The sequence below is a fragment of the Paralichthys olivaceus genome, chromosome 2 (assembly GCF_024713975.1).
Source record: "Paralichthys olivaceus isolate ysfri-2021 chromosome 2, ASM2471397v2, whole genome shotgun sequence".
NCBI classification, from domain to species: domain Eukaryota; kingdom Metazoa; phylum Chordata; class Actinopteri; order Pleuronectiformes; family Paralichthyidae; genus Paralichthys; species Paralichthys olivaceus.
In genome coordinates, this window is record NC_091094.1 from 14582447 (window position 1) to 14607730 (window position 25284).

General features: G+C 42.8%; 3 protein-coding genes across 16 annotated transcripts in view; 2 read left to right on the plus strand and 1 right to left on the minus strand.

Annotated features, from left to right (window-relative positions):
- Window positions 1-134: 134 nt before the first annotated feature.
- Window positions 135-6987, plus strand: mdm4 (MDM4 regulator of p53). Of its 2 annotated transcripts, none has more exons than XM_020086872.2 (11): window positions 135-379; window positions 867-954; window positions 1070-1144; window positions 1261-1394; window positions 1504-1553; window positions 2016-2080; window positions 3578-3674; window positions 3762-3922; window positions 4081-4278; window positions 4467-4535; window positions 4628-6987. In XM_020086872.2, exons 2-11 carry the CDS (start codon window positions 883-885, stop codon window positions 5189-5191), a joined length of 1485 nt encoding a protein of 494 aa, XP_019942431.1. In that variant the 5' UTR covers window positions 135-379; window positions 867-882; the 3' UTR covers window positions 5192-6987. The 2 variants fall into 2 exon arrangements, with proteins under 2 accessions (XP_019942431.1, XP_019942430.2); XM_020086871.2 differs by having other exon boundaries at window positions 188-379; window positions 4096-4278.
- Window positions 6988-17485: 10498 nt separating this feature from the next.
- On the plus strand, window positions 17486-19880 carry myog (myogenin). The gene is made up of 3 exons (XM_020086347.2): window positions 17486-18222; window positions 18825-18924; window positions 19050-19880. The coding sequence occupies exons 1-3, from the start codon at window positions 17689-17691 to the stop codon at window positions 19166-19168; spliced, it is 753 nt and encodes a 250-aa protein (XP_019941906.2). The 5' UTR covers window positions 17486-17688; the 3' UTR covers window positions 19169-19880.
- A 53-nt stretch (window positions 19881-19933) lies between these two features.
- Window positions 19934-25284, minus strand: part of ppfia4 (PTPRF interacting protein alpha 4) — a 53388-nt gene continuing 48037 nt past the window's right edge. For 8 of the 13 annotated variants that reach the window (XM_069537657.1, XM_069537638.1, XM_069537644.1 and 5 more), the window contains 7 exons: window positions 24848-25023; window positions 24551-24648; window positions 23681-23856; window positions 23104-23172; window positions 22828-23014; window positions 22572-22669; window positions 19934-21478 (listed from right to left, as the gene is read on the minus strand). In XM_069537657.1, coding sequence (XP_069393758.1) covers window positions 22611-22669; window positions 22828-23014; window positions 23104-23172; window positions 23681-23856; window positions 24551-24648; window positions 24848-25023 — 765 coding nt within the window. In that variant the 3' untranslated portion in view covers window positions 19934-21478; window positions 22572-22610. The remainder of the gene's footprint in view (window positions 21479-22571; window positions 22670-22827; window positions 23015-23103; window positions 23173-23680; window positions 23857-24550; window positions 24649-24847; window positions 25024-25284) is intronic. The other 5 variants (XM_069537671.1, XM_069537683.1, XM_069537678.1 and 2 more) reach the window with 2 other exon arrangements.

Consider the following 25284-nt stretch of genomic DNA (forward strand, 5'->3'; position numbering starts at 1 on the left):
ATACAAAACCAAGACTACATGAGAGACATTAAAGCACAACCATGACTTACTACAGCCAGTGACAGCTATCTGACTACTTGTATGAATGACCTCAGTATTTAGAGGCACTCTTGTATTTTGAAAATCCATTGTACCACCTTTCAGCCAGCAGGGGGAGACACACTCCTGAGCTGTGCTGTACAGTTGTGCATCCGGAACTTGTGACCATACTCGTCTTTTTGAATCTGTAGTCCAGCTAGCAGCTAACAGCTAACCTGCTGGTGACGCCGAGCTCGTTCTGAATCGTCTGAATGTGCACTAACATGATCCCGTGCAGCGGTGAACGCGGCGGTGCGCGCGGGACAATGTAGAGGCAGTGAAGTTATGTCAACTCATCGCGGTGAGCTCATCGTCGACCTACGCATTGTTCAGGAATTAGCGGCAGCTAGCTAACCGAGCTAACCTTAGCTACACGTTAGCTAGCTCGAGCCTGTAGATTCGCCTCACAGCTGCCATAGTTTCTCACATGTTCCGCTTCACGCGTCAGCAGCTACTAAGCCGCGCGTGTTCACGGGTTTGTGTCTCTGTGTCTCGGGCCTTAGCTCGGCTGCTCCGGGCCTGGCTGTGTTAGCACACTGAACGCGGTGGGGAAAAGGGAAAGCAGAAGTTATGTGGTGGTGTGCTGTTATGTGATGGTGCAGCTGTGTGCCAGCTTGATTATGTCGCAGCCTCGAACAAAGTGGGCCAGCCTCATGTTGCATTACCAAGAGGTTTTGGTTTATCGGTGATGAGTAATGCACGCCAACGTAACGCTGAAATCGTAGCGAGATCATGATAATAGACAGTCAGGTGCTGATTGAGCTCATTTCATCATTTTATCTGTGCAGACTTAGTTGGTTTACTATGAGCTCCCTATCAGCCCAGCTTCCGGCTTCAAGCTCATCATGCAGGACACTACCAGCAGATGGAAATCAGGTACAGGAGATCCAGAGTTACATCAGCTACTTCTCCAGGAGAGAAGCCTTAAATTCCACCAATAATGTTTATTTGATACATATTTAACAGTGATGCTGTTTGATATTCTCCTCAGGTGCAACCAAAAGCTCCTCTCCTGCAGATTCTGCGTGTTGCCGGAGCCCAGGAAGAGGTCTTCACACTCAAAGAGGTGAGCTGCCGGGTGGAATGTCACCTTTACCTGCAGGTCACTTCAGGAGTTAAGAAACCTTCATACTGGGGTTGGGTTAGTGTCTTGTGATGTCTAATATCCAGTGTTTCATGTAGGTGATGCACTATCTGGGTCAGTACATCATGGGGAGGCAACTGTACGACAAACAGAGGCAGCACATAGTCCACTGCCAGGATGACCCATTGGGAGAGCTGCTGGAAGTGGACAGTTTCTCTGTCAAAAACCCGAGGTACACACACAAACAACACCCCAATAAATGCTTTTGCTCGTTTTCAGTAATTCTGTACCCATCTAAAGTAATACAGTCCGATCTAAACTCTCATATCATCTTTTTACAGCCCGGTATATGAAATGCTCAAGAAATACTTGGTAGTGCTTGGTTGTTCTGGTAAGTGACGGTGACATTTGATGTTTTATTTATTCTTTATCTGAAGTTGTTTGTTGTCATGGGGTATCATCCAAGATTACTCAATATGTGACTTTTTACTGTACATTGCACATTTCTGGTGTCTTGAAATTCAACTGACTTTTTCCTCTTTCCTCCGATAAATTCAGCATTTCATTTTCAACTTTCCCCTGAAATGTTTTTTAAAGGAAGATTCCTGGAAATATAGTGATTAACATACAGCTTTTCCCTTCATATTCTCAAAAGTCATCTCTTTTTCTTTTTTCTTTTTTTTTTGCATACGTTGAGAATGTTTGTGACAGTTCACTTCAATGGGATTCCGCTCTAGGCCAGAAGAATACCGTTTTCCAGGCACAGACATAAGGCCTGAGTGAGAGAGTGTCATGCTATAATTAAAGGGTGGGGTTGTCCTTTTTCTGTTACTGTGTCTTATCTGAAATGCAGACGCTGCAGAGAATCTTTCTGTGGGCCGTGAGTGTGTTGAGAGCGGAGTGGAAGATCGCGGTCAGGTAAAGCCGAAGCATGGTGTCAGAAGAAACAGAGACCCCAGCTGCCTCTCTCACCTCACTACACACAACAGTTGTGAATACCAAGAGACAGGTTCAGCAGCATCAGTGAGAAGCAAACATATGCAAATCTCATTGTTTTTCTGACGTAAAGGACAACATGTACTGACCCTGTAGTGCTTTGGTGTAACGCCAGTTCACTAAGAGTTTGTCTTGAGAGAATAAAGTCAGCTCCTGTCTGCTTGTGTGTACTGAGGAGGGGGGTGATAGGGGCTGCTGTCTTCGTTGGTGTGCATTTGTACAGAGTGGCACCGTCTCTGTACAACCCCATCCTTGGCCTGGTCTGGTGGGTTTTGTCCTGCAGTCCCTTGCGACCCACCAGCTCCAGCCAGTGGATGGGGGACAGAGTCAATGTCTCTGTTTGTCTCAGAGTTATCTTCTCTGCTCCGAACCGGAGGATCACAGCTTCTGATCATCAGCAAGGCCCTCTGGCAAACCTAAACCTCTTCACCCGTCCCTGTGTTCCTACACCCTTCTCTCCTATTCCCTCCAAAATCAGCCTTGTAGCACCTAACTGTAAGCTCTCAACAGTATTCGCCTGTAGTCAGGCTTTATGAATTACAGGAGTTACTTCTAATTGTACAGTCCATTCCAGGGAGCTGTTGATTTTCAGCTGTGATCACACTTATATTTTTTTAAAGTACACATTTCATTTGACAGATCTGATTACCCAATGGGTAGATATCAGATGTAGAGATGTTTCAATATCATTTTCCCTTCATGATACCTATTAAGATACCCGGACTTTGTGTATCTGAAGATAGAGTACCGATCTGATATCAGTGCATTTAAAAAAATTAATAAAATGAATAAAACATTTGAACAGCTGTATATAGTACTAACACTGTATGGAAGTGATGATTGCACTCATTGTTGAATGGCTGGTGTCAGGTTAAACCTTAGAAAACCTTTTTAAGAACAAAAAATGTAGTTTTACAGTTATAACTTATAATTTAAGATTTGCCTGCAGGTTGAAGTTTGACCTGGCTTTTTCAGCAGTATCAGAGGCATTTCTGTTACTTGTATTGGTATTGAAACATCTCTAATCAGTGTGAAAACCTCCCACTTAACACCATCTGTAAGATAATTTGGTAATTTTGGATGTTTTCTTGTCATCATATCCTAGAATAAGTCCTTAGTTATCCTTAGCTTTTACATACTACATATCCAAACTGTTCTTGTTATCTAAAAAAATTGATCAATTAATTCACAGGCTTTCCTGTCTTTGCTTTCTCTGCCTTTTTAGCCTCAATATAGGTTCACCTAAATTTGTTGTAAACTCCCTCCCCACTGCCCCGTACCCTAATTGCCCAGCCCCTTACTCCTAAAACCACCACCCCATTCCCAGAGGTCATCTTGAGAAGGAGCTGTGAGTCCTCCCAGGTATCCAGTCATGGCTCTGTGTTGTAATTTTTTGTCCTTCATCTCCTTCCTCTGTAGATTTGTGGAGGTGTGGTTAAAGCAGGACTGGAGGCTGGCTGTAATGGGCCTCTCCTGCAGACCCCCTCCCAGAGACGACCGCGGGAGCCAGACGATGGTAAAGAAAGGCGTTACATGCTCAGAAATATGATCAGGACTAAACCTTTTTAAAAAGCTGAATCTAACTGTTTGCAAACCTCCTCAGACTCCCTTGAAGGCTTGCCACGTTCAGCCTGCAAACGGGCCAAACTGGATGTTACTCTGGACGACTGGGATCTCTCTGGCCTGCCCTGGTGGTTTCTGGGTAATCTTCGTAGTAACTACAGCCGTAGGAGCAATGGCTCCACTGACATCCACACAAACCAAGTAAGAAAATCTCAAAACATTTCAAAATTTTCACATAAACACAATCTAAGTCAGGGTTCATTTGGGAGTTTTTAAGCTAGAAAAAAAACAGAGATGATTCCTTGTTGGAAAATGGTTTAAGCCAGAAAATAACGGCGGTGAACTGACTGATGTGTCAGCTGTCTCCTGCACAGGAGGAGGACACAGCCATCGTATCGGACACCACAGACGACCTATGGTTCCTGACCGAAGGCGGTAGTGAACAGGTGAGCGTGGAGATGAAAGAGGCTGTGCTGGAGGAAGGGAGCGGAGGAGAAGGGGAGGCCCTACCCGAGGATGATGATGGAGGAGGGAAAGAGGAGAAGGTGGATGGAGAGGTTCGAAGTTTTTTTTAAAGAAAATTTTGTGTTAGCTAGTTTCATGCATGCTTGTGTCTATGAGTAAAGATATACTGACTTCTAAGCAGGATATTCTACATTGATTTACTGTTTCTGTTTTGAGAAGTAAATGTTTTCAGCATCTGGACTGAGGATCATATAATCAGATATCCTGTGTATTTGTTCAGATGCAGGAGGAGCCAGATGAAGACTCCCAGTGTTTGAGTGATGACACAGACACAGAGATTTCCACCCAGGTTTGTGTTCCCATGTCACAGCTTTAATTTTTTGTAGTTATAAATTAAAGCGATGCCAATGTGTGACTCTGTATCTACATTCTTTCCTTCAGGATGCGTGGCAGTGCACTGAGTGCAGGAAGTACAACACACCTCTACAGAGGTACTGTGTTCGCTGCTGGGCCCTGCGCAAGAACTGGTTCAAAGATGTCCCTCGACTTGCCCATTCCCTCTCTGTCCCCGACATCCCAGCATGCAGCTCCCTCACCACCCACGATGAGGATGATGACAGCGACACAGGCATTGATGTCCCAGACTGCAGCAGGACAGTGTCTGACCCCATCATTCTGCCCTCTCACTCCACAGTGGATCGGCCACTGCCCGTTATGGGGAAAGGCAAGGGGCCTCTGCCATCTGGCTTCCACAAGGATGAGCTGCTATCAGGAGGGGAGAGTCAGGAAAACCTGGGCATGGAAGTGGAGGAGGTCAGGCCTGAAGCACTGTTGGAGCCGTGCAAGCTCTGTCGAGTGCGACCACGCAACGGAAATATTATTCACGGACGTACGGCTCACCTGCTGACCTGCTTCCCGTGTGCAAGGAGGCTACATAAGTTCCAGGCCCCTTGCCCCGGCTGTGGAAAGATCATTCAAAAAGTTATTAAGATATTCATCCTCTAAAAGTCACACACTTGTGTAAGGAGTTAAACAGAAAAAATACAACACACATTTTCAAACAAATCTGGCCATACAGGTGCATGCACTCACACACTGCTTTTAGACACACACAGAATGTGCACCTTGCCCTTACGCCTACACAGATGTACACAGAGATAGCACTTGGGGAAACTTGCTTTTAGCTGCATGGTTTATTTCGCGCCATGCTGCCTCTGAAGTATTGTTAAAAGAAATCTTTGACGTAAGAGTTTGTCACATCAAATCTTTGTTTTGGTGCCACATTTAAATAAGGGACATGCAAAGGCAGAAATATTTATTTATTTATTTGATCACAGAAATGCACAGGTTGTGTGAACCATTTTTTGACTTCATGAAGGCTTGTCTATGTGAAATCTTCTCATTGCATTCCTTGAATGGTGCCATTTTAAAATCTAGTATTGTTTGCCTTCCTTCTGTTAGTTTCTCCATAGATTCACTTCAATAATCACCTCGACAAAACTCAACAGGTATGTAACAACAGACTTTCTTACTTAAAGCATTCTCTAGGCTTTTCTTTGTACTGATTTGAGTTATGAAGATGAGACTGAACAGGCTGGCTCTAAAAAAAGAACCCGATTTTGATTTCAACAGTTCCATCTCCATGAAAATATTCTCCTGAAACTTTTCTTTAAAAAAATTCTCTCAACAGGAATGAATGTCATGTAAAATACAAAATGTGATTGTTTAAGTCTTGTTTCTCAAATTGGTATTTTAAGATGCATAATTGAATTTAACCTGCTTGAGAATGCACAGCTGAAGTATTTACAGTAGTTTTCTCTCGGGGTAGTAATTTGATGTTAAATATGTATTCAATATGTACAATTGCCAAGCCTCTAATGACAGTTATACCTGCAGTAATTAATGTCATATAATTGTCGGTAAATGTCTAAATGGTATCAGTCAGGGTCAGTTTACTGCCCTTTCCTGAGCTTAAAATGAATGAACAATTTCTGTATATTTTGTATTTAATGTATTTATGATTCTGTTTTGTTTAGATGTTCACATATAATGAAGCAGAAAAGTGCTGCACTTGTTTCACAGTTCAGATGTGAGTCCGTAAGGAAAGTTACCAAATGTACCCTCTGTGGAATTAACTGTGCAGCACTTACTAGAGTATGAGGGTATGATTTAAGCGTTACACTGCCAAGTAATAACTTTTAACTTTAATTTGTATATAATAGATTTTATTTTAATGGGTCTGCATTATTTGAAGATTGTAGATGCTATTTACTTTTGGTGCGCGCGTCATCTTATATGCTCTTCAGCTTTCAAGAAATGTTAAGAGGCATTTAACTCTCGGCTCCGCCTGATGTAGCATTGTTCTTTGTTCTGCTCTTGTACTTAATCTTTCTGCCAGCAGGTGGGGAGAAGACTCAATATTGTATACGCTGCACACTGAAGCTGTACATAACCAGCAGAAACATGTTATGCATATATAGAGCATGCCTCCTGTCGTAACCAGCACTGGCATTGAGCTGGTGTGAGAGCTCTATAGACTATATAAAAGCTGTAAAAAGTTAAAGTAGCCTTGTTGTTATTTCTCATCATCATTGTGCACCCTGAGAAGCAGGGTTCTAGATACCGAACTATTAAAGTGGTTAGTGTGAAGTATACCAGTGGTTCTGATCCAGAATGACAATGTTATTGCAAATTATTGATATTAGGACTAAAATGTGCTCAGAGATGGTACAGCTAATATAGTAGTGTTGGTTTTTCTTTACTGGTCATGGAATAAAACGCTTGTTTTGTAAAGCAAGAAAGAGTTGGGACCTAATTGTTTCATTTGGGCCACTTTCTCTACAGAGGGACAGTTGACGTACAGTGCCCACTGGTGAATTCAGTGTGTGTGTGTTTTGGTTGAAGAATAAGTCATTGTATGACAGGCCAGCTGTCATGTGTCCTCTCTGTCTTGACAGGGCTTCAGCACCTGTGACTCTGCTTCCTCACTGTTCTGCTGCTGCTTGTATGTGTCTGCTGCCTTTTTGTCCACTTAATAAGAGGTGAGGACACATATTGACCTTTAGTATACAGCATACTGAGAGTAAACAGTGTGACTGTTTTACCCCAAAGTGATATTTAGATACTGACCATATGTCTATAACTCCTCCATTTCAATTGTCATTGCTGCTCCCTTCATCAAACATTGAGACACATTTCCATCATGTTAAAAACTCTTTCTTCTAATCAATGTTGTAAATATTGTAATTTTGTTGATGTGTTCAGCTACATCTGTTGCACTCCTGTCTGTCCTGGGAGGGTGACCCCTCACATGTGGCTCTCTGAGGTCTCTAGGTTTTCCCTGCAGGGTTTGTTTTTGGTAGTTTTTCCTTACTCCTTTTGAGGGCTAAGGACAGAGGATGTCGCACCTTGTTAAGCCCTATGAGACAAATTGTGATTTGTGAATATGGGCTATACAAATAATGTTTGATTGATTATGAGGGGAATTTTCCTCAATGTGGAAAGTCCCCTCCACCATCTGAAACCTCATGAAGGTTCTCCAAAACACCCAAGGTTCAAATTCATAATCACTTGACACACATTTCCATAAATATAAATTCTTTATTCAAGGTGAAGAAAAAAATATGATCATTTAAGGCGGCAGCTTTACTCCAATCTGAACTTAAATCTGAACCACCTATTGTTTTCAATAGGTGGTTCAGATTTAAATTCTTATGTTAATGTTTCAGTACCACATTCAAAATATTCACTCTCAGGTAAAAGCTCTGCATTGAAAATCAGTCTGGTATATTATTATATATAAATTGCTTACTTAATATCTCTTTGATTTCCTCTTGTATATTGTGTAAGCAGCATTCTACTGTTACAAGTGGTTGCCATAGAGATAAACCACCGATCTTAAGGGAACACTCAATCGTCAGTATAACAGCAAGTCATTTAAACTTCAGGGATATCAATCTGTCCTTTTAGGAAGCACAAGTGATAATGAATCAGTTTCACCCACTTTGGTGCAAATTAAAGTGAAAACAGGTGCAATCGAGAAGAAGAATCAAGGGAATGGTTTTGCGTGTGCTGGCCACAGACAGCTGCTCTCCCTTTTTCCTTCCTGACTAATTCTTAAGTTTTGTGTTCTGCTAGTGTCGTAGTCACTACTGGTAGCATGAGGTGGTACCTGCAATCCGTTCAGGCTGCACAGGTGGTCCAGCTCCTCAGTATGTGCGGTCGCGAAAAGGTTTGCTGTGTCTCACAGCACAATCTCAAGAGCATGGAGGAGATACCAGGAGAATGGCAGTTACACTGGCTGGACTGGGCTGTAGAAGCGCATCAACCCATCAGCAGGACCAGTATCTGCTCCTTTGTATGAGGAGGAACAGGAGGATCACTTCCAGAGCCCTACAAAATGACCTCCATCATTTTGTTCACAACAAATTATAGCATGTACATCAGTAAAGATCTGATGTGTGATTTAAGTGTTCCCCTAATTTTTTGGAGCAGTGTATTTCATAAAGGGCTGCATTTCATATATGCATCTCTCTATTTTTAATAGTAAATGTCACATCTCAAAGCTGCCTCTTTTGTCCAGCCTGTCATCCCAATCTCGAAAATACTAAAAGCAGCAAACTCTCAAAATATGTGAGAGTAAATCACATCAGCTGGTTGACATTTGTAGACATTTAAATACTTGCAGCACAGTTTTTTGTATTTCTACTCATAGGGTTTTGAATGGAGTAAAATGTATTGTAGTTTCCACCACAGACCAGGAAGGAAGGTCTGTCGTGTCCTCCCACTGACACTACAGCTCTAAACGTTCCTAACGGTCATACCAAAATGTTTCCTCCCACTGCGTCTAATTCGAGAATGGCATACTAGCTTTGTCAGTGGCGTCTAGCATGTCACTGAGTGTAGAGACGAAGAATGGCACAACACCCCTGGCAACATGGCAGCCGGATCTTGGCAACTTTCGTATGGCATGGCTCAGGGAGTGGTCGGGGGGGATCTTCATGTTTCCATGGCGACAGTTTCTCCATCCCAACATCCCAGAATAACTTAACACATTCTCCCTTCATCCCTCATGGTGTATGTAATACTTCCTGGAGGGAAAATAGTTAGGATGGAGGCTCTTTACTGAGCATTGCTCCCATATTTTTGACCACTTCATTACGCCCACTGCCTTCAATCAGTTCTTTGAAGCATCTTTACATAAGTTATATTTCCTTTGTCCTTCGTCTACATTCCTCCAGCACGGCCTGTTTACCTTCCCTCGCCATCTTCAGCTTATGTGTCTGAGTATCTGTAACTGTATCCATGTGACCTGGACCTTCTTTTCTCACCTCCATGCAGACACACATACACATCACACACACATTCCTGCTGTTGTGTCCAACTATTTGGTCGCTCAAGAAACCAGGCGGCTAAATTTGTCCCACTGCTGACATGGGAGAAGGTCAGTGGAGCCAGAGAAAAACAAAGATAGGAGTATATGGAAAGAGTCATAAAGATGGGGGAGGATTTCAAAATAAGAGTAGGACTAGCAGAGGGATCGAGATGTGACACCTAAGCTTGTCGTTCCTTGTACGCACAGCAGGAAGCCAGATATGATGTTGAAAACCTGGACGGACGAGGATCAGGGTGTAGTTTTCACATAGTCATCCACTTAGACCTCACAACATCACTGTGCCTGCGTTCACACATTAATGGCCCCAGACAGAATTCAGCCAAGTCCCTCAAGGGCTGATTGTGGTTTGCACATTGGCCACGTCAAGGTGTAAATTGCTTACAAATTGAAATGGATGATTTTATGAGGGTCTGGCTCTCCCCTGTCGGATACCTTTCTGATGAACTGAGGTTAAACTTTGGTATGAATCCAACTTTTTTGTGTTCTTCAGAAATTGCGAGAGACGTTGTCTTCCAATATTTTCATTTCTTGTTTGAGAACCATAATGCCCAACAGTCTAATTAAAACACTTAAATTCAGTAAATCTGGATTTTCAACTTCAACTTTACTGTCCCCGAGGAGAAATTCATTTTGCAGCCAGGCAAAAGAATTCACAGGAAACACTGGCACACAGACTCAGGCAGAAGAATGAAAAACATTGAAATACATAAACTAATACATCAAATAACAGAACAGAACATGTCAAACCATCAATTAAAAAAATAAGACCCTCATCAGGGGTGAACAGAAAATGTCTATGTTCAACCTGTTTGATTTAGACTTTGGTTATCTGTATCCCCTGCCTGAGGGCAGAAGCCCAAGTTCAGCAAAGAGAGGATGTCGAGGACACTGTAAAATGTCTTGAGCCTCAGCTGCGGCTCTCTAACCAAAGGGCAGAGACAGGTCAAGTAACCTAATGCCAATGATGTTACATGCAACTTGAATGATGTGTTGCAATTTAGACACTCCCTTTAACCTGCCTGTTTTTTTTATTTTTATTAAGATCCTTGAATTATTCTCTGTAAAATCAACAATAATATTGAAAAATGCCCTATTTCACTATGTTACAGAAAGTTCACCAAAAAATGATAAAAAAATTCACTCATTATCTACTCACCACAATGCCGATGGAGGGGTGGGTGAAGTGTTTGATTCCACAAAACCCTTTTGGAGTTTCATGTGTAAACAGCTTTGTAGCCAAATACAATACAATTGAAGTAAATGGTGACAGCGTCTTCAAATGTAAAAAGCAACATCAAAACATAAAATGCCTCCATACTGTTATCCAAGTGTCCGTAAGCCCCAACATTAAAATTCGACTCAAAACAAGTTAATCTATAAACATCATGTTTATAGCCTAAATATCAGCTGTGATCCACTCGCGAACACTGATTGAGGTGAGTAGATAATGAGTGAATTTTCATATGTAGGTGAACTATCCCGTTAATGGGTTCTTACTTGGGTCATGCCCCACCCTTCCACTAGAATTCATGTAAATCAGTTTACATACATTTTTGCTTAATCCCGCTGACAAACAAAAAAACATAGACGAAAACATAACCTCCTTAGTGGATGAGATCATTAAATCAGATCCAATTAAGAGTCTGGATTGAATTTAAATCTGGTATCATGAGGGGACTGCTGGGCCTTGATCGAGGTATTCGCTCTCCTGAGTTTTCTGCTGTGATGCCTCTTTTGAGTTGTCATACAAACTGTGGCATCATTGGAACATACAGTGGGTGGTGTAAATAATCGGACTGTTTGTGTGGGGAACAGATTATTTACAGTGGACAAGTTTAGTACTGCCATGTGCTGCAAAGTATGTTAGTGGGAAGTGGGTTATGTACGTAAGTATGAGTATGTATGTGTGTTTGTCTGCGTCTGCTGGAGCCTCACAGTGAGTGGGATGCCAGTGGAGGGAAGGGCAGCGGATGGTTCAGGGGCTCAGTCCATTCCTGCGATTTAACATGACACCACTTGCACTAAGACTGCGACAGCTGCATATGCACATGCCGGCCATTCTGTTTGTTGTAGGGGATTACGCTGCGATAAAAGCCCCAGTGAGCAGCAGCATGGCTGGGCTACAGAACTACTGTTGCCCCCCTGACTTTGAAAGCTTTCTCTCGGCCTCCAGAGCCCTGTGAAAACACAGGTGGGGCGCTTCACTCTGAACAGGAATGAATGAGCGTATTCTCCCGATGATTAGCCAGGACAGTAATAGTGTCACATCACCTTTAGACAACAGTCGAATGGTACAGTACTGCAGCTTATGTAAGTTTCATTACTCAACAGAAATAGTTGGGGAGGGGCTCACAGTTGCGTAGTATTCAGCTCTGACTGCTCCCATTCATTTGATTCACAGTAGCAAGGTGATTGATTTGATGGTGAGGAGTTCTCTGCTTTGTCATCTTACACCATTAAAGTTATAGTCAGTATAACATCACCATAATCTCAGAGGGAGACGTTCGGCTTTTTGCTGTTTGACAAACTGATATCAAAGTCGTCAGTAATTAACATGCAGTTATCATGGTGACAGAATGAAAACAGCCTCTGAAGCGTCACACTTTGGCATCTGTTGCTGTCACTATGGCGACTGTGTCCTCTGCCAAAGGTACTTCATCTCTTACATGATGTTGTTGCATGAGTCCAGAGTTATGACGGTTAAGTAATGCAGAAACACTCAACATGTTTTTCATTTACTGCATTTTCTTTCTCTATTCTCTTCTATTTTCTTTCCTGTTTATTATCTAGAATCTCATGTTCATATCACATCTACTACAACCTTGGATAGTACCCTACATGTTGTATACAAGAAGTAATTAGCTGAATCAACTGAAAGAGTGATGTAATAGAGCTTTAACAAGTTTAGGTGAATTGACACAAACGTAAACAGTAAAAATGAACATTCATTATTAGTGAACTAAACTGGGATTGGCTGCAACCCCAGCTGAGACCCATAAACGATAAGTATTATATGGATGGATGGATTGATTGATGCACTAAACATGGTTCTTGGTTCAAATCCTGGTCCAGTCTGGGCCTTTCTGTTTGGAGTTTGCGTGTTCTCCCTGTGTTGGTGTGGGTGACCAGTCCAGAGTGTAACCTGCATCTGGCCCATCGTTAACTGGGATTATCACGATGGTAGTGATCATAGGGAAAATGTAGCCAGTGTATGTCTGTAAATGAATTCCATACGATCGCCAGATAAACTAATGTTAATCCTTCTATTCAAATAATAAAAAACAAAGAATAAAATTCGAAGGATAAAAAATATAGTTATTCAATAATTCGGATTTTAGTTATTGTTACTTCATGGAAGTTCCTCTAAAAAAACGTCAGCATGATTTAACTAACTAAAATAATTGTCCCAAAGCACAGTCTATTTGTCCCAAATGAAGTAATCACTAACAAAAATAGACGACCGGTACATCACAGCATCACAACACGTGTTTCACTCAATGGCTTTGACTTTGTGGTTATTGTATATTGTATATGTAACTGACTTAGGTCCTGGTTTATCCACATTTAATCATCTCGTTCACTGTTGTTATGTTATTCTCCTCTTACATCTTTGAGATTTCCAGTGTGTGCTCGGATGTCAGTTCTCCAGGTCAGTGATGATTTTGAGGCTAACCTGGGGTGAGGAGGCCTGATCCCTCATCCCCCCTCCTCCTCCCTCTCACTCAGCTGTCCCACAATGTGCTGCTGCTTGTCAATGACAAGAAGTGGAACAGTGTTGCCAGTGACAGGGCAATCCCTGCTACACACACACACACACACACACACACACACACACACACACACACACACACATACACGTATACATGAACATGCACAAATGGGGGCCTATAAACACTTGTTCACACATACACAGTGTATTTTGTATTTTGTCAGTGTAACTATCTTGGCTTCTACAGTTTCAAACATCACAAAAATAATTTCTCTCATAATGAAGGTTTATTACTGTTTATTTCTCTGAGATATTTACATGCTCTTTATAATAAAATCAAATGTGATTATAGTTGAAGAAAATATTTGCTTGATCAGGTACGAACAGTGAAAATATAGAAGTACCAGTTATAAAAAGACAAATGAAATCTAGTCGTAATCTCAGTTGCCACTTGTTATTGTGAATGTTAAATCTGATTTGTATTTTATTATTATGACTCCTATACTGGGTTTAATGTGATTGAACTCAGGATGGAAGATGAGGTCTGTAGAGTATTTGCACACAGTGAGTAAACACCCACACTACTCCCTGGTTTACTGCATCTGAAGTGTTCACCTCAATAATGCTGAGGCGACTTGCTCCTCAAACAAGACACAAGTGTGTGCCCGACATTGCGACAAGACACACAGAGAAACACATACACGCGATCTCCAGTTCTGCTGACAATGGGTTAAGATGACAGAGGGTTATGAGTGACTCTGACACACTGCAGACCCCACCCCTCCTCCCCGCTGCCCCCCTGACTCCAACACAGGCGTCTTTGTACTCGCTCCACCATCAGTGACCATCCATCACGGACTAACCTGTCAGCCCTGCGCCAAGCGACCACTCTGCCTCAACCCAAAACCCGAGGCCAAAGCCCAAGACTCAGCCACAACCCTGTCACCCAGTCCCAGAGCTGAAAGTCTGCTGCCTGCAGTCATTTCATTCATGCATTATGTTCAACAAGCCATTATTTTCATTTTAAATCACATCTTTGATTTTTATTCCAAAATGAGACAGACAACAGTACATACAGGCTACTGTAATTAAAGAATAGCAAATTATAAAATGTAATGCACTCCTAATAGTGCGTGATGCCTGTGCCTGTAGAGTATGAATAGTGTGTTCATTTAGCAGTGACCTTTTATTGTAAATATTACACTAAGGTCCTGGTGGTTTGCTCTGCTGCCTCAAGGTTCCCCATGGTTCAAATCCCAGCTAGGGTCTTTCTGTGTGAAGTTTGCATGTTCTCCCAGTGTTTGTGTGGGTTTTCTTTATGTAGTCCGGCTTGCATGTCCAGCCCATAGTCCAGATATGCATACTGGCCTGTATGCTGGCCCTGTGATATGCTGGATTTACAAAGTAGAACATTTAAATCGTAGGCTTACAAGATCTCCAACAGTACTATAACTCATAATGTGACTCAGTAGTGTGTATGGGCTCCGCATTCCTCTTTATGCACTCCTGATAACCTCTGGTCATGCTCCCGAGTCTGTGGATGGTGTCCTAGGGGGTCTCCTCCCAGACCTGAATCTGTGCATCAGTGAGCTCCTGGACCATCTGATAGGTGCTCAATTGGATTTAGGACAGGGGAACATGAGATCAGTCAATGGCATCAATGCCTTAAACATCCAGGAACTGCCTACACACACTGGCCACATTGTCATCGGCATTGTCCTGCCCCCGAGGGAACCCAGGGCCCCATTACACAGCTTAAGGTCTGACAATCGTTCTGAGGATTGCATTGCTATGACATGGAGGTCTGTGCCACCCTCCAATGATATTTCTCCCCAGAGCATCACTGACCCAGCGCTGTGTGATGTTATAGACAGCATAACATTCACCACAGCGTCTCCAGACTTCTTCAACCTGTGCAACCTCATCGGGCTGCAGGTATCGCCTCATGCTACCAGTACTGACAAGGAAACTAGCAGAACACAAAACTAGAGAAGAATCGGTCAGGGCAATTTTCCATTTTTACATTCCATTTTTGGGGGTTGTTTTGCTTTTCCCCTCCATTGCACCTGTTGTCACTTTCATTTGCACCGAAGCAGGTGCAATTGATTCACAATCGCTTGTGCTTCCTAACTGGACAGATTGATATCCCTGAAGTTTAACTGACTTGGTTGTATACTGTGACGATTAAGTGTTCCCTTAATTTATTAGTGCAATGTCTGTAGATGTCCTGTACACTTATGTTCAGTAAAACTCTAACGTGAGAGCTTTTTGAAATGTCACAGCATTTATTTATGATAAATATATATTAAAAAAATGTATAACAATAATGACAGCTCTGCTCTGTTTAGGTTTGCCAGTGAACTATCCCACTGAGCAAGCATTCACCATGTAACGACCAAGAAAAACATACACTTCAATGAAATGTAGCCATCATCTCTGTGCTTTTTCTATTAGAACATGTCAAACGCTATGCAGTCAAATATGCCTATAACATGTCCAAACATCTTGCAGCTACTTTTGAATATCATTCTGGAGAACACATTGCGGCAGATCTTAACTTTAAGTATGCCTCCTTTAAAGTTTATTCACTGATTCCAGTTCACATCACAGTTACAGTGATGTACAGTGTATGAAGGACTAACACTGCCTGAACTGGTGTACGTTTTATGACAAATGTTAGCTGTAGCCAGCTGATGTTCATCTCTGCTGAATTTCATATACATGTGGAAACCAGCATGGTCAAGGGAAAAAATGAAAAAAGCCTTTTATTTTCAATTTAGATTATCAAACCAACAAAATGTATTGATGTATTCAATAATATCTATTCATCACATAACCATTTACTGCCCTTTGTCTCTTTTGGGGCACTGTTGTGTGAGTTAATTTGACCAATTTAAATAAAACAAGACAATACTAGCCTGGTTTGTCTTCTCAGTATTTCTCATTGAACATTTAAAGAGTGTTTATGAACTTATGGTGTTACTGTATGTTACGGTGGAAGACTGCATTCAGCACATGTAGATTAAAGTAAAGGTATTCAGAGAAAGAGAAAGGAGGACGTGAGACAAAGCTCTAGGCTTGTCTTTTGTGTCACTACGTCTCTATAGGTTTTATGGCCACAATACAGAGCAGTCCCCTCTGTCTCCAGCAAACATTTCCTGACAGATGTGTGTGTTACTGTGATTAACCTGTGGTAGTGACATGGGATACACAGGGATGTGACACATCTCACACTATGCCTGTTATTCCAGTCCACTTCTCTGCTGACAGAAGTGTGTGTCTTGGCTGCTCCTCCGCTCTTCAGCGGAAGCCAGTCTGAATTTGCTAGTGAGCTATGAGGTGAGACATGTCCTGGTCGGATTAACACCTGGTGGCTAACGCTAACGCTACGGTCAACTGAAAGAGGACAGGACATAGGAAGGCCGTACCTCGGTGTGGTCGACTCATTATTTTCTCTTGAATTCTGAGAGTAACGGGAGCCGGTGTCAAGTTGGCGTTTGACTGACTAAACAGTTCTCTGTCTGTTCCTGCACAGGCCTGTCTGATTCAGAGTCCAGTGAAGCTGAGGTCACTTGCATCACTGTGCAATCATCTTAGAGGGAATGTCAGCAGATATGAATGTGGTTACATTAAAACAAGACCTCGCCCACAACGGGAGGACCTTTCTTACTGTGTGGCATTAGAGCTTTTACATATTTTACATCAACCTCATTCATCATTTTGAACCTTCACAACAGAGAACAAGTGTTTATCTGTGACCCAGTTTTGAGTAAACAACAACCTCTTGCCTCATTTCCTTCCCAACAATTTCTCGTCATTGCATATTATTGGCTCCCAGTAGAAGTGACAGCTGTCTCCGGACCCCCCGACCTACCCACCAATGCCAGGGGACATGTATGGTGTCATGGAGGGAGACGTTAGTCTGGGATTAGCTCATTAAGACAGGCATATTTGATCCGAGATTATCTCTCCCATTTCCACGGGAACTTGATCATATCCTGGCCTCTTAAGAAACACACACACGCGCACACATAAACACAAACGGGTCCTAAAGCCCCAGAGAGCCGGGCCCAACAGAGATGTGAAGTGTAGATGTGCAGCAACAGCTAAACGTCGGGTCAGGTTTCTGGGGGCTCGTGCTAAATTTAACCCTGTGATCCTACAGCAGGCAGAGGGGTTTAAATGCCAGCCTACAGTTGCTCCACACCAGTTGTTCTCCAAACGTCTTCCACTCATCACAAACTAAAAGCAAGGGGGCGAGGACAGGCGCGCACACACATACATACACTCCAGACACGCGCTCAAGCTCACAGAACCGAAGACCATATCACAGAAGAGAGGTTCCAGGGGAAGCAGGGATCTTCGTCCCCTCAAATCCAGACCACAGTGCCATCCAGTATGGAGCTTTTCGAGACCAACCCTTATTTCTTTCCTGACCAGCGCTTCTACGAAGGAGGGGACAACTATTTCCCCTCTCGCTTGCCCGGGGGGTACGACCAAGCCGGCTACCAGGACAGAAACTCCATGATGGGTTTGTGCACGAGTCTGTCTGGGGGTGTTGGAGTTGGGGTCACAGGAACAGAGGACAAAGCCTCTCCATCCAGCCTGTCACCTCACTCCGAGCCCCACTGCCCAGGCCAGTGCCTCCCTTGGGCCTGTAAGCTTTGCAAAAGAAAGACAGTGACCATGGACCGTCGGAGAGCGGCCACGATGAGGGAGAAGAGGCGTCTGAAGAAGGTGAATGAGGCCTTCGATGCTCTGAAGAGGAGCACCCTGATGAACCCCAACCAGAGGCTGCCCAAGGTGGAGATCTTGCGGAGCGCCATCCAGTATATCGAAAGGCTGCAGGCCCTGGTGTCTTCCCTAAACCAGCAAGACACTGAGACAGGACAGCAGGGACTGCACTACCGACCCAGCACGGCTCAGGCCAGAGTGAGTAGGACAGAGGAGGGATGAGGAGAAGGTCACATGTTAAACACTGAGAAGGGAGCAAAAAGACTAACAGAAAGAGGAAGGAAAGGTGATGCTGTGACCAAAAACAAATGTGGCAGAGACAGAGAAACACTAGCTATTATTGGAAAAAATAATGACTTTGTTGAACTAGTCTGCTCTAACACTGGCTTTGGAAGTGATCGTTGGTAGATAGTTTTGAGATGTCAGTTGGGGAGATGAATTGATGGATCTATATTTTTGTATTTTGCATCATTTTCAGAGGTGTTTTAAGTAATGATCCAGTTTCAGCCCAGTAATGTTTGTCATGGTTATAAGATGATGAGACAGGGGCCAAAACCTAATATGCAGTAACAACTTTCGCTGTCAAATGGTCATGACGTTACAAGATCTCTTATATTATGTCCATCTGTGTTGTCTACTTAGAAAGTAGGGTAATTTCTCTTACTGAGATAATCTGAGTTTGTCTCTGAGGAGGTCACATGCATTTTGTAGTAGTGGTGGCGGTGTGTGTGTGTGGGGAGGGTGCCGTGTCATAACACAGTGACTGACAGCAACTTCTGTGTGCATCTCCATGGCAACAGGTGTCGTCGTCAAGCGAGCCCAGTTCAGGCAGCACCTGCTGCAGTAGCCCGGAGTGGAGCAGCACTCCAGAGCAGTGCACGCAGAGCTACAGCAGCGAGGGTGAGTACAGTTCACACACACACACACACACGCACACACACACACACACACACACAGACACTCATTAAGACACCATGGCTGTGCCCTCACTCTGATACTGACTGTGTGACTGTGTCTCTCTGCAGATCTCCTGAGTGCTGCTGACTCTCCAGAGCAGGGGAACATGCGTGCGCTGACCTCCATCGTGGACAGCATCTCTGCAGTGGATGCAGCCGTGGCCTTTCCTGTGGACATTCCCAAATAGACCCTGCACACGTTGGACCCATAAATGCACAGAGATCCACAAACTAAAAATTAGCAATCGACATAAATTAAAACTAATTTTAAAGTCCAATTAAAGTAATTTATTAGCTGCACTGTTTTGTCCTGTGCAACTTTTTTTCATTTGTAATATATTAGGATTGCAACTGTGCAGATCTGTAGGTGTGCCAGCCAAACTGAATCCTGTTCACAGCGAGGCCTTATTACCATTATTCCCTGCCTTATTGTGTGGTCCAGACTCACAGGAGTTTTTCTAACTAGAGATTCAAACACTTTGCTGCATGAACAACACCTAGTAACTAGCGTGGATCTCTGACATGTCTCCTGTCTGATAGAGCTCAAGAGGAATAAGAAAATTATCTTCATCCTCACTTAATTTAAGTTTTTCCTCTTTTCGAAACCTTTCCCAGATCTTTCATTCTTTTCGTGTGTGTGTTTATGCTTAGAACAACATGAGTTTTATTTGTGGGGCCAATATGTACCATGGCAGTTTTGACCAAGATCTGCTTAATTTAAACTGAATGCTAATGATGTAAATACGTTCCCTTTTTCTACAGAGTGGTTTTGCCATTTTATTTTCTATTTTTTGCTAACTTATTTTTGACTTTTATAACTAAGATTGTTGTGTATTTGTAGATTTTCCAAAAAGTGATATTTCCTATCCAATTCTTGCAATAAAGACCATTTTCAATACATTTGTCTGTTGTTGACTGATTTGATGACTTTAAAAAGAACACAACAAACACAGTGTATGTAAAAAAAAAACAGCTTTACTTATGTCTATATAGTGTCATAAATACAGTACACTTTTTTTGAATAGCCAAATAATAAAATCTTGATTTGTCAGCATTGTTTCACACCTGGAATAAAGACACAGTACTCATAGCTGCCACATAGCACATAACACCTTTTAGACACCTTGGAAAAACTGTTAAAAAAAAGAAAAAGATTGTACACCCATCCAGCACTTCACTGGTTCCATATGCTGTGTTCTCATTGGATGAGGAGTTGGTCAGCCAAGAGTCAAAACTGCTCACTGTCACGTCTCTATGGCAACTGAACGGGAGGCGACGGGACGGGATCAGAACGAGTCCGTCACGTTGAGCAGTATTATGTGGATATCATTGGCTGATGTTGAGCAGCAGTTTACAGTTTGATTTGAGAGAAGAGTTAAGGAATCAACAGAGAGGAGCTACAGTGTTCACACTACCCATTCACAGAAAATAGTCATGGTCACATGGCTGGGGTCGGTCCATCACACGTACAACCTTTCTGCAAGTCTCGAGCAGAGAGACTCATTCAGACACACACACACAGGCGCACACAGGCACACACACACACCTTCATATTAAAGGATTCTCTCTATTCTAGGCTACATAGTGTCATACAGAAGGCGAGAGAGGCGGAGAGAGGGGGGCTAACAGCTACATGGTGTCAAAAGAAGGAGAGGAGTAAAGAGAAAAGAACTGGAGAGGAAGAAGCAAAGAGTGTCTGAATTTGGACCCATGAACCTGTGAAGAGTCCTTGTAGAAACACACCCCATCTTTTGTAAGTCCCTCCCACTAATGATTCACACACTTACAGCATACAGCAAAAGACGCACAAAGGTCCGACACAGAGAGAAAGAGAAAGAGAAAGAGAGAGAACAGTCACTATCGAATACAGGGCATTGGGTTTCATACAGCAATATTATATTATTTTCCATATATATTTCCAATATAACATTTTGATAAAAAACATAATTCATCCATTTTATGTACAGAGACGATAAATGAGTAATACCTTGCATAACCGGTAGAGGGGCAATGTGCAGTGGGATCTTCCATTTATACAAGTATTCATCATTCCCAAGTCCAAATCAACAGCTGCTCAACATCGCTTTAAATCTTTTTTTCTTTTTACACTAATCAACTAGTGAGTTTCCTAGGATGTGACACAGCAAAGTTGTTTTGAACTTGGCCATGTTGAGACTAATAGAACCAGCACGAGAACCCACAGCTGAGACCAGGGGGAGCAGGAGCACAACACCACAACAACAAGGCTACTGGGAGCACTGGGGTAAACTGGGAGAGACTGGGACGAGTCTCGTTTACAGCAGCGAGCGCAGCCAATGGGCACTCTCAAGAGTTCAAAGGTCAGAGTTGGCCTCTGTATTGCACGTGTCCGAAGGATAGGTGAGATGTGAACGGTGGGAGGTGAGGCTGGGCAGTGGCACCCAGGGCTTCCTCTCCAGATTTGGCATATCACTCTCAAAAGGCCGCAAGCATGTGTCCATATAGGTAATGAGAATGCACTGGAGGAGAAGAAGTGGGACAGAGAGGAAAGTGAGACAGAAGGAAGAAAGAAGCTTTGAGTTTGCTACTTGGTCTTAATTTGGCATGTACAATACAAACAGATTTTAAAATTAGGTTTATTTTCTAAACTGTAATTGTGAAAAGCTAGTAAATGGCAAATAATTTAAATAATCCCCAAAACAAAAATATATTGTTCTTTGCAAATTGAAAGATGCTGAAAAATGTATATTATATTATTATATTAAATCAACTGCACATGCCAACCTATAGTGGAAATGATGATTTAGAAACATGGGCTGTAATAACAGTGTTATTGTGTAATGACTTTCATTGTTGTTTTTCAAAATTATTTTGTGTAAATTAATCCATTACTTATTTTCTAGTTTTCAAATTGTGAACAATTTACATTTTTAAATACCAAAATAAACAATGGAGAGCAAGTGTTGGCTACACATACAATCATAGGTATAAAATCACTTTCTTATTAGTTTGGTTTCATCATAGGATCTAATGAGGATAAGAAAAATATACATTATTGCACAAATTAACCTTTAAAGCTCCATTATATTAGCTCCTTGTGATGTTGTTACGGGATTAGCAAACACTTCATGTTAGCAAGTCATATTAACATTTATTTGTCAAATCTATTTAGATGAAGGACAATATTAACTCAGAGGTCCCACATACATGTGCTCGACCAATAGTCAGTCTAAAACTGTCAATCATGATGTTTCACTAAATCTTTTACATACATCAGAGTGATAAGAACTATGGACTTTTTTGTTCGAACCATGTCCTGTCCACTAACATGGAGAAGATAGGATTCATGACCTACAGCAGCAAGCCTCCAGGTGGCAATTGAAACACATCAGCTTCACTTTTGGGGCAAAGTCATGTCGTCCATCTTTATAAACTGTTTGTCCTTGAGCAACACTTTTCTGACTGATTACTAAAATCATATTGTTTACTTAAATGTTGGTGTATTAGTACATTAGCCATATTCCTTCCACAGGCCACACAGATGGCAAATGCTGGTTAAAAGCACACTAACCTGGAAGTTCAGCAGTGTTAGGTTGTGTTTCATTAGCTTACCTGGTAGCATTAGTGCTCCTGTTAGTAAGCAGAGAGTAGTTAGCATGAGTAGGTCCGCACAGCCGAAGGATCAAGTCTCGGTGGCGCCGGGGGAGGAGCTTGAGAAGATATGGCACAGAGGGGCATGAGCACAAAAGGACAGAGAGGACACAGCATGCAGTTAGAAAGTCAGGACAAGCACAAAGAATGGCAAGCACACACACACACACACACAAAATATATGAGGTAGAATCGTTTGGTTAGTACTGTAACACACCTTCAGGCTGCAGCTGTTTCCTGGGCACCAAATTCACAGAGGGTGGCATGGACATGGAGGGCATATGGAAGCCAGCAGGCAGTGTTTCCATGGAGCCTGCCATCATCCCTAGCCCCGCCCCTCCCTCACGTGCCCGAAACCTCTTGCGCCATGACGGAGAGCGTCGAAAAGACTTGTCGTCCCCACTCTACAGGGACAGGGAGAAAAACAAGGTCGGACATTTGGCCCTTTTTCAACAATATCGTATTGGATCAAAGCAGCAGCTTGAAAGGTAACCTCCTCTTGTCGACGGTCAGTTCCCAAAGCTAATAGGTTGTTGAACTCTCTGTCCAAAACCTGCCGTGCCTGAAAAACAGAGCAGACACAGACGCTGTGAGCTCACCAACAAGGGTCCAAAAAAACTAACACGAGCTGAGGCCATAATGTCATCGAAAGCTTTTGAAATACCTGAGGAATTAAAAATGGTTCCTCTACTTATTAGAAACCATCATGTTTGCAGATGAACTGCCAAAAACAGGCATCTATGAATATGAAACTGGGCAAGTCATCTGTACCGATGCCTGTGATGCAGGGAACTGTGTGAGAACAACTCTTGATCTGAGATCAACCGAATCTGAAGGTCGTACTAAATGTTGTCAGGTGGAGAAGGAAACGCTCACTGAACATAAACCACAGTGCCAACAAAAGTAAAGTATCATGATATAAAATGGAAGATATCTTATTTCTAGAAATATAGACGTTTTAAACAATATCCTATACAGATTTCATAAATCACTGAGTCTGCCAACGACATGGACCAAACTATCCTTCAAATCTGCTCACACAACACTTGAAATCTTTCCACTCTAACCACCTGTGTGTTCTGCATAGGGATCTGCAGGATGAGCGCTAGGCTGCTGTAGTCGAAGGTCTCGTCCAGAGAGATGAGTGCCCCGTGAATGCCACTCTCCAACAGGCTGCCACTGTACTCCCTCAGACCAATGGAATGGACCCAGTGGATCACCTGCTCATTGGTCCACACCAACACATCTAAACGTAAAGAGGGAGGGACTCAGATTTATGGTACAAGGTTATGTACAGTGACAGCAAATTTTATTAAAACAAATAGAAACAACTTGATTGAGAGAAAAGAGAAGTGGAAAGGGAGACAGAGAGAGAGTAAGAGAGAGGGAGAGAGCGAGAGAGAGAGAGGGATAAAGAGGTAATGTGCCTGCTAACATAGTGTCAACTCACTGGCACACTCCCTTTGTTCATTTAAAGCACAGCTGTCAACCAGCTTTCCAAGTTGGAACAGGCGGTGTGTGTGTGTGTGTGTGTGTGTGTGTGTGTGTGTGTGTGTGTGTGTGTGTGTGTGTGTAAACAGGGCAGGAGTCTGATTTGACTCGACAGCTGACTCAAGTTCATGTGCAGAACTCAAGGTCAAAAGGGCGAGAGGACTGGTTAGATCTAAGTGTGTGTGTGTGTGTGCAGACTACTCCTGGTATGCAGTGCTTTGGATCATAAGGGTGAAGGCCTGCTTCAGTTGGTTTTATGACAGTCCACGGTGCAGCTGTTTCAGTGCGTGTGCCAAATTAACAATATCAGACAAAACCACTAGGTGGTGCTCTGGCCTGACGAGACTTTGGATGTGTGAACTCATGTTCAGGGTATTTTAATGTGTGCTTCCTGTTTTGTTTGCTTTTGGTCAATGTATGTGTGTTTCGGGGGTGTGAGTAAAGTGTACCTTTCATGTCGTGTTGGCTGTCCTCTCTCCGGCGCTCCAGGTCTTTCCTGTCATAATTGAGTCTCTTCAAGCACATAATCCCATACTGCAGACTAGCCCTGGTACAACACACACACACACACACACACACACACACACACACACACACACACACAAACCCACACATGTGCGCGCACAGAAAGGGATAAGCACATGTGCATCATTAGTCTCCTCATCTCCATTGCTAATATATCCAGTTAGCACATGAAAGCAGAAGCTGATCAAACAGCAGCTAAACTAATCACCACGGTTACAGACCTATGGAAGCTGTCCACCATCTTGAGGTGGCTCCTCAGGTCCTTCTTGGTCAGGTGGTCCAGCATGCGTGCGTCCACCAGACATTCCATGAAGTAGGAGCGGTACTGAGGCAGACCGAGGCTGGGCAGCCACTCATTCCCGATCCACTCATGATTCATGTCTCCATATGCCAGAGTCTCCATGGAGACAGGAAGATAATGTTACTGATTTTGGAATAGAATAAAAAGAGACTGCTCTATGTTTCAGGATTATATACACTATGTAGCCTCAACAGAAGTAGTTGTTTTCAGTGCCCAAGGTACTGAAAGTGACACCTGAATAACTCAACAGCAGAACATTTAATCAACAGCATCATATTTGGACGCACATTTCATTTTATTTTACATCTGAGTACAGTGCTGAAGTTTAAACTTCCTTTTAAATAAGTGTGTTAGTGA

Coding starts and splice junctions, on each gene's coding strand:
- mdm4 (XM_020086872.2), top strand. CDS start 883: ATGAGCTCCCTATCAGCCCAGCTTCCGGCTTCAAGCTCATCATGCAGG. Junction 3,923..4,080: donor CTGACATCCACACAAACCAA/GTAAGAAAATCT, acceptor CTGATGTGTCAG/CTGTCTCCTGCACAGGAGGA. Junction 4,536..4,627: donor ACACAGAGATTTCCACCCAG/GTTTGTGTTCCC, acceptor TCTTTCCTTCAG/GATGCGTGGCAGTGCACTGA.
- myog (XM_020086347.2), top strand. CDS start 17,689: ATGGAGCTTTTCGAGACCAACCCTTATTTCTTTCCTGACCAGCGCTTC. Junction 18,223..18,824: donor CCAGCACGGCTCAGGCCAGA/GTGAGTAGGACA, acceptor CCATGGCAACAG/GTGTCGTCGTCAAGCGAGCC. Junction 18,925..19,049: donor GCAGAGCTACAGCAGCGAGG/GTGAGTACAGTT, acceptor GTCTCTCTGCAG/ATCTCCTGAGTGCTGCTGAC.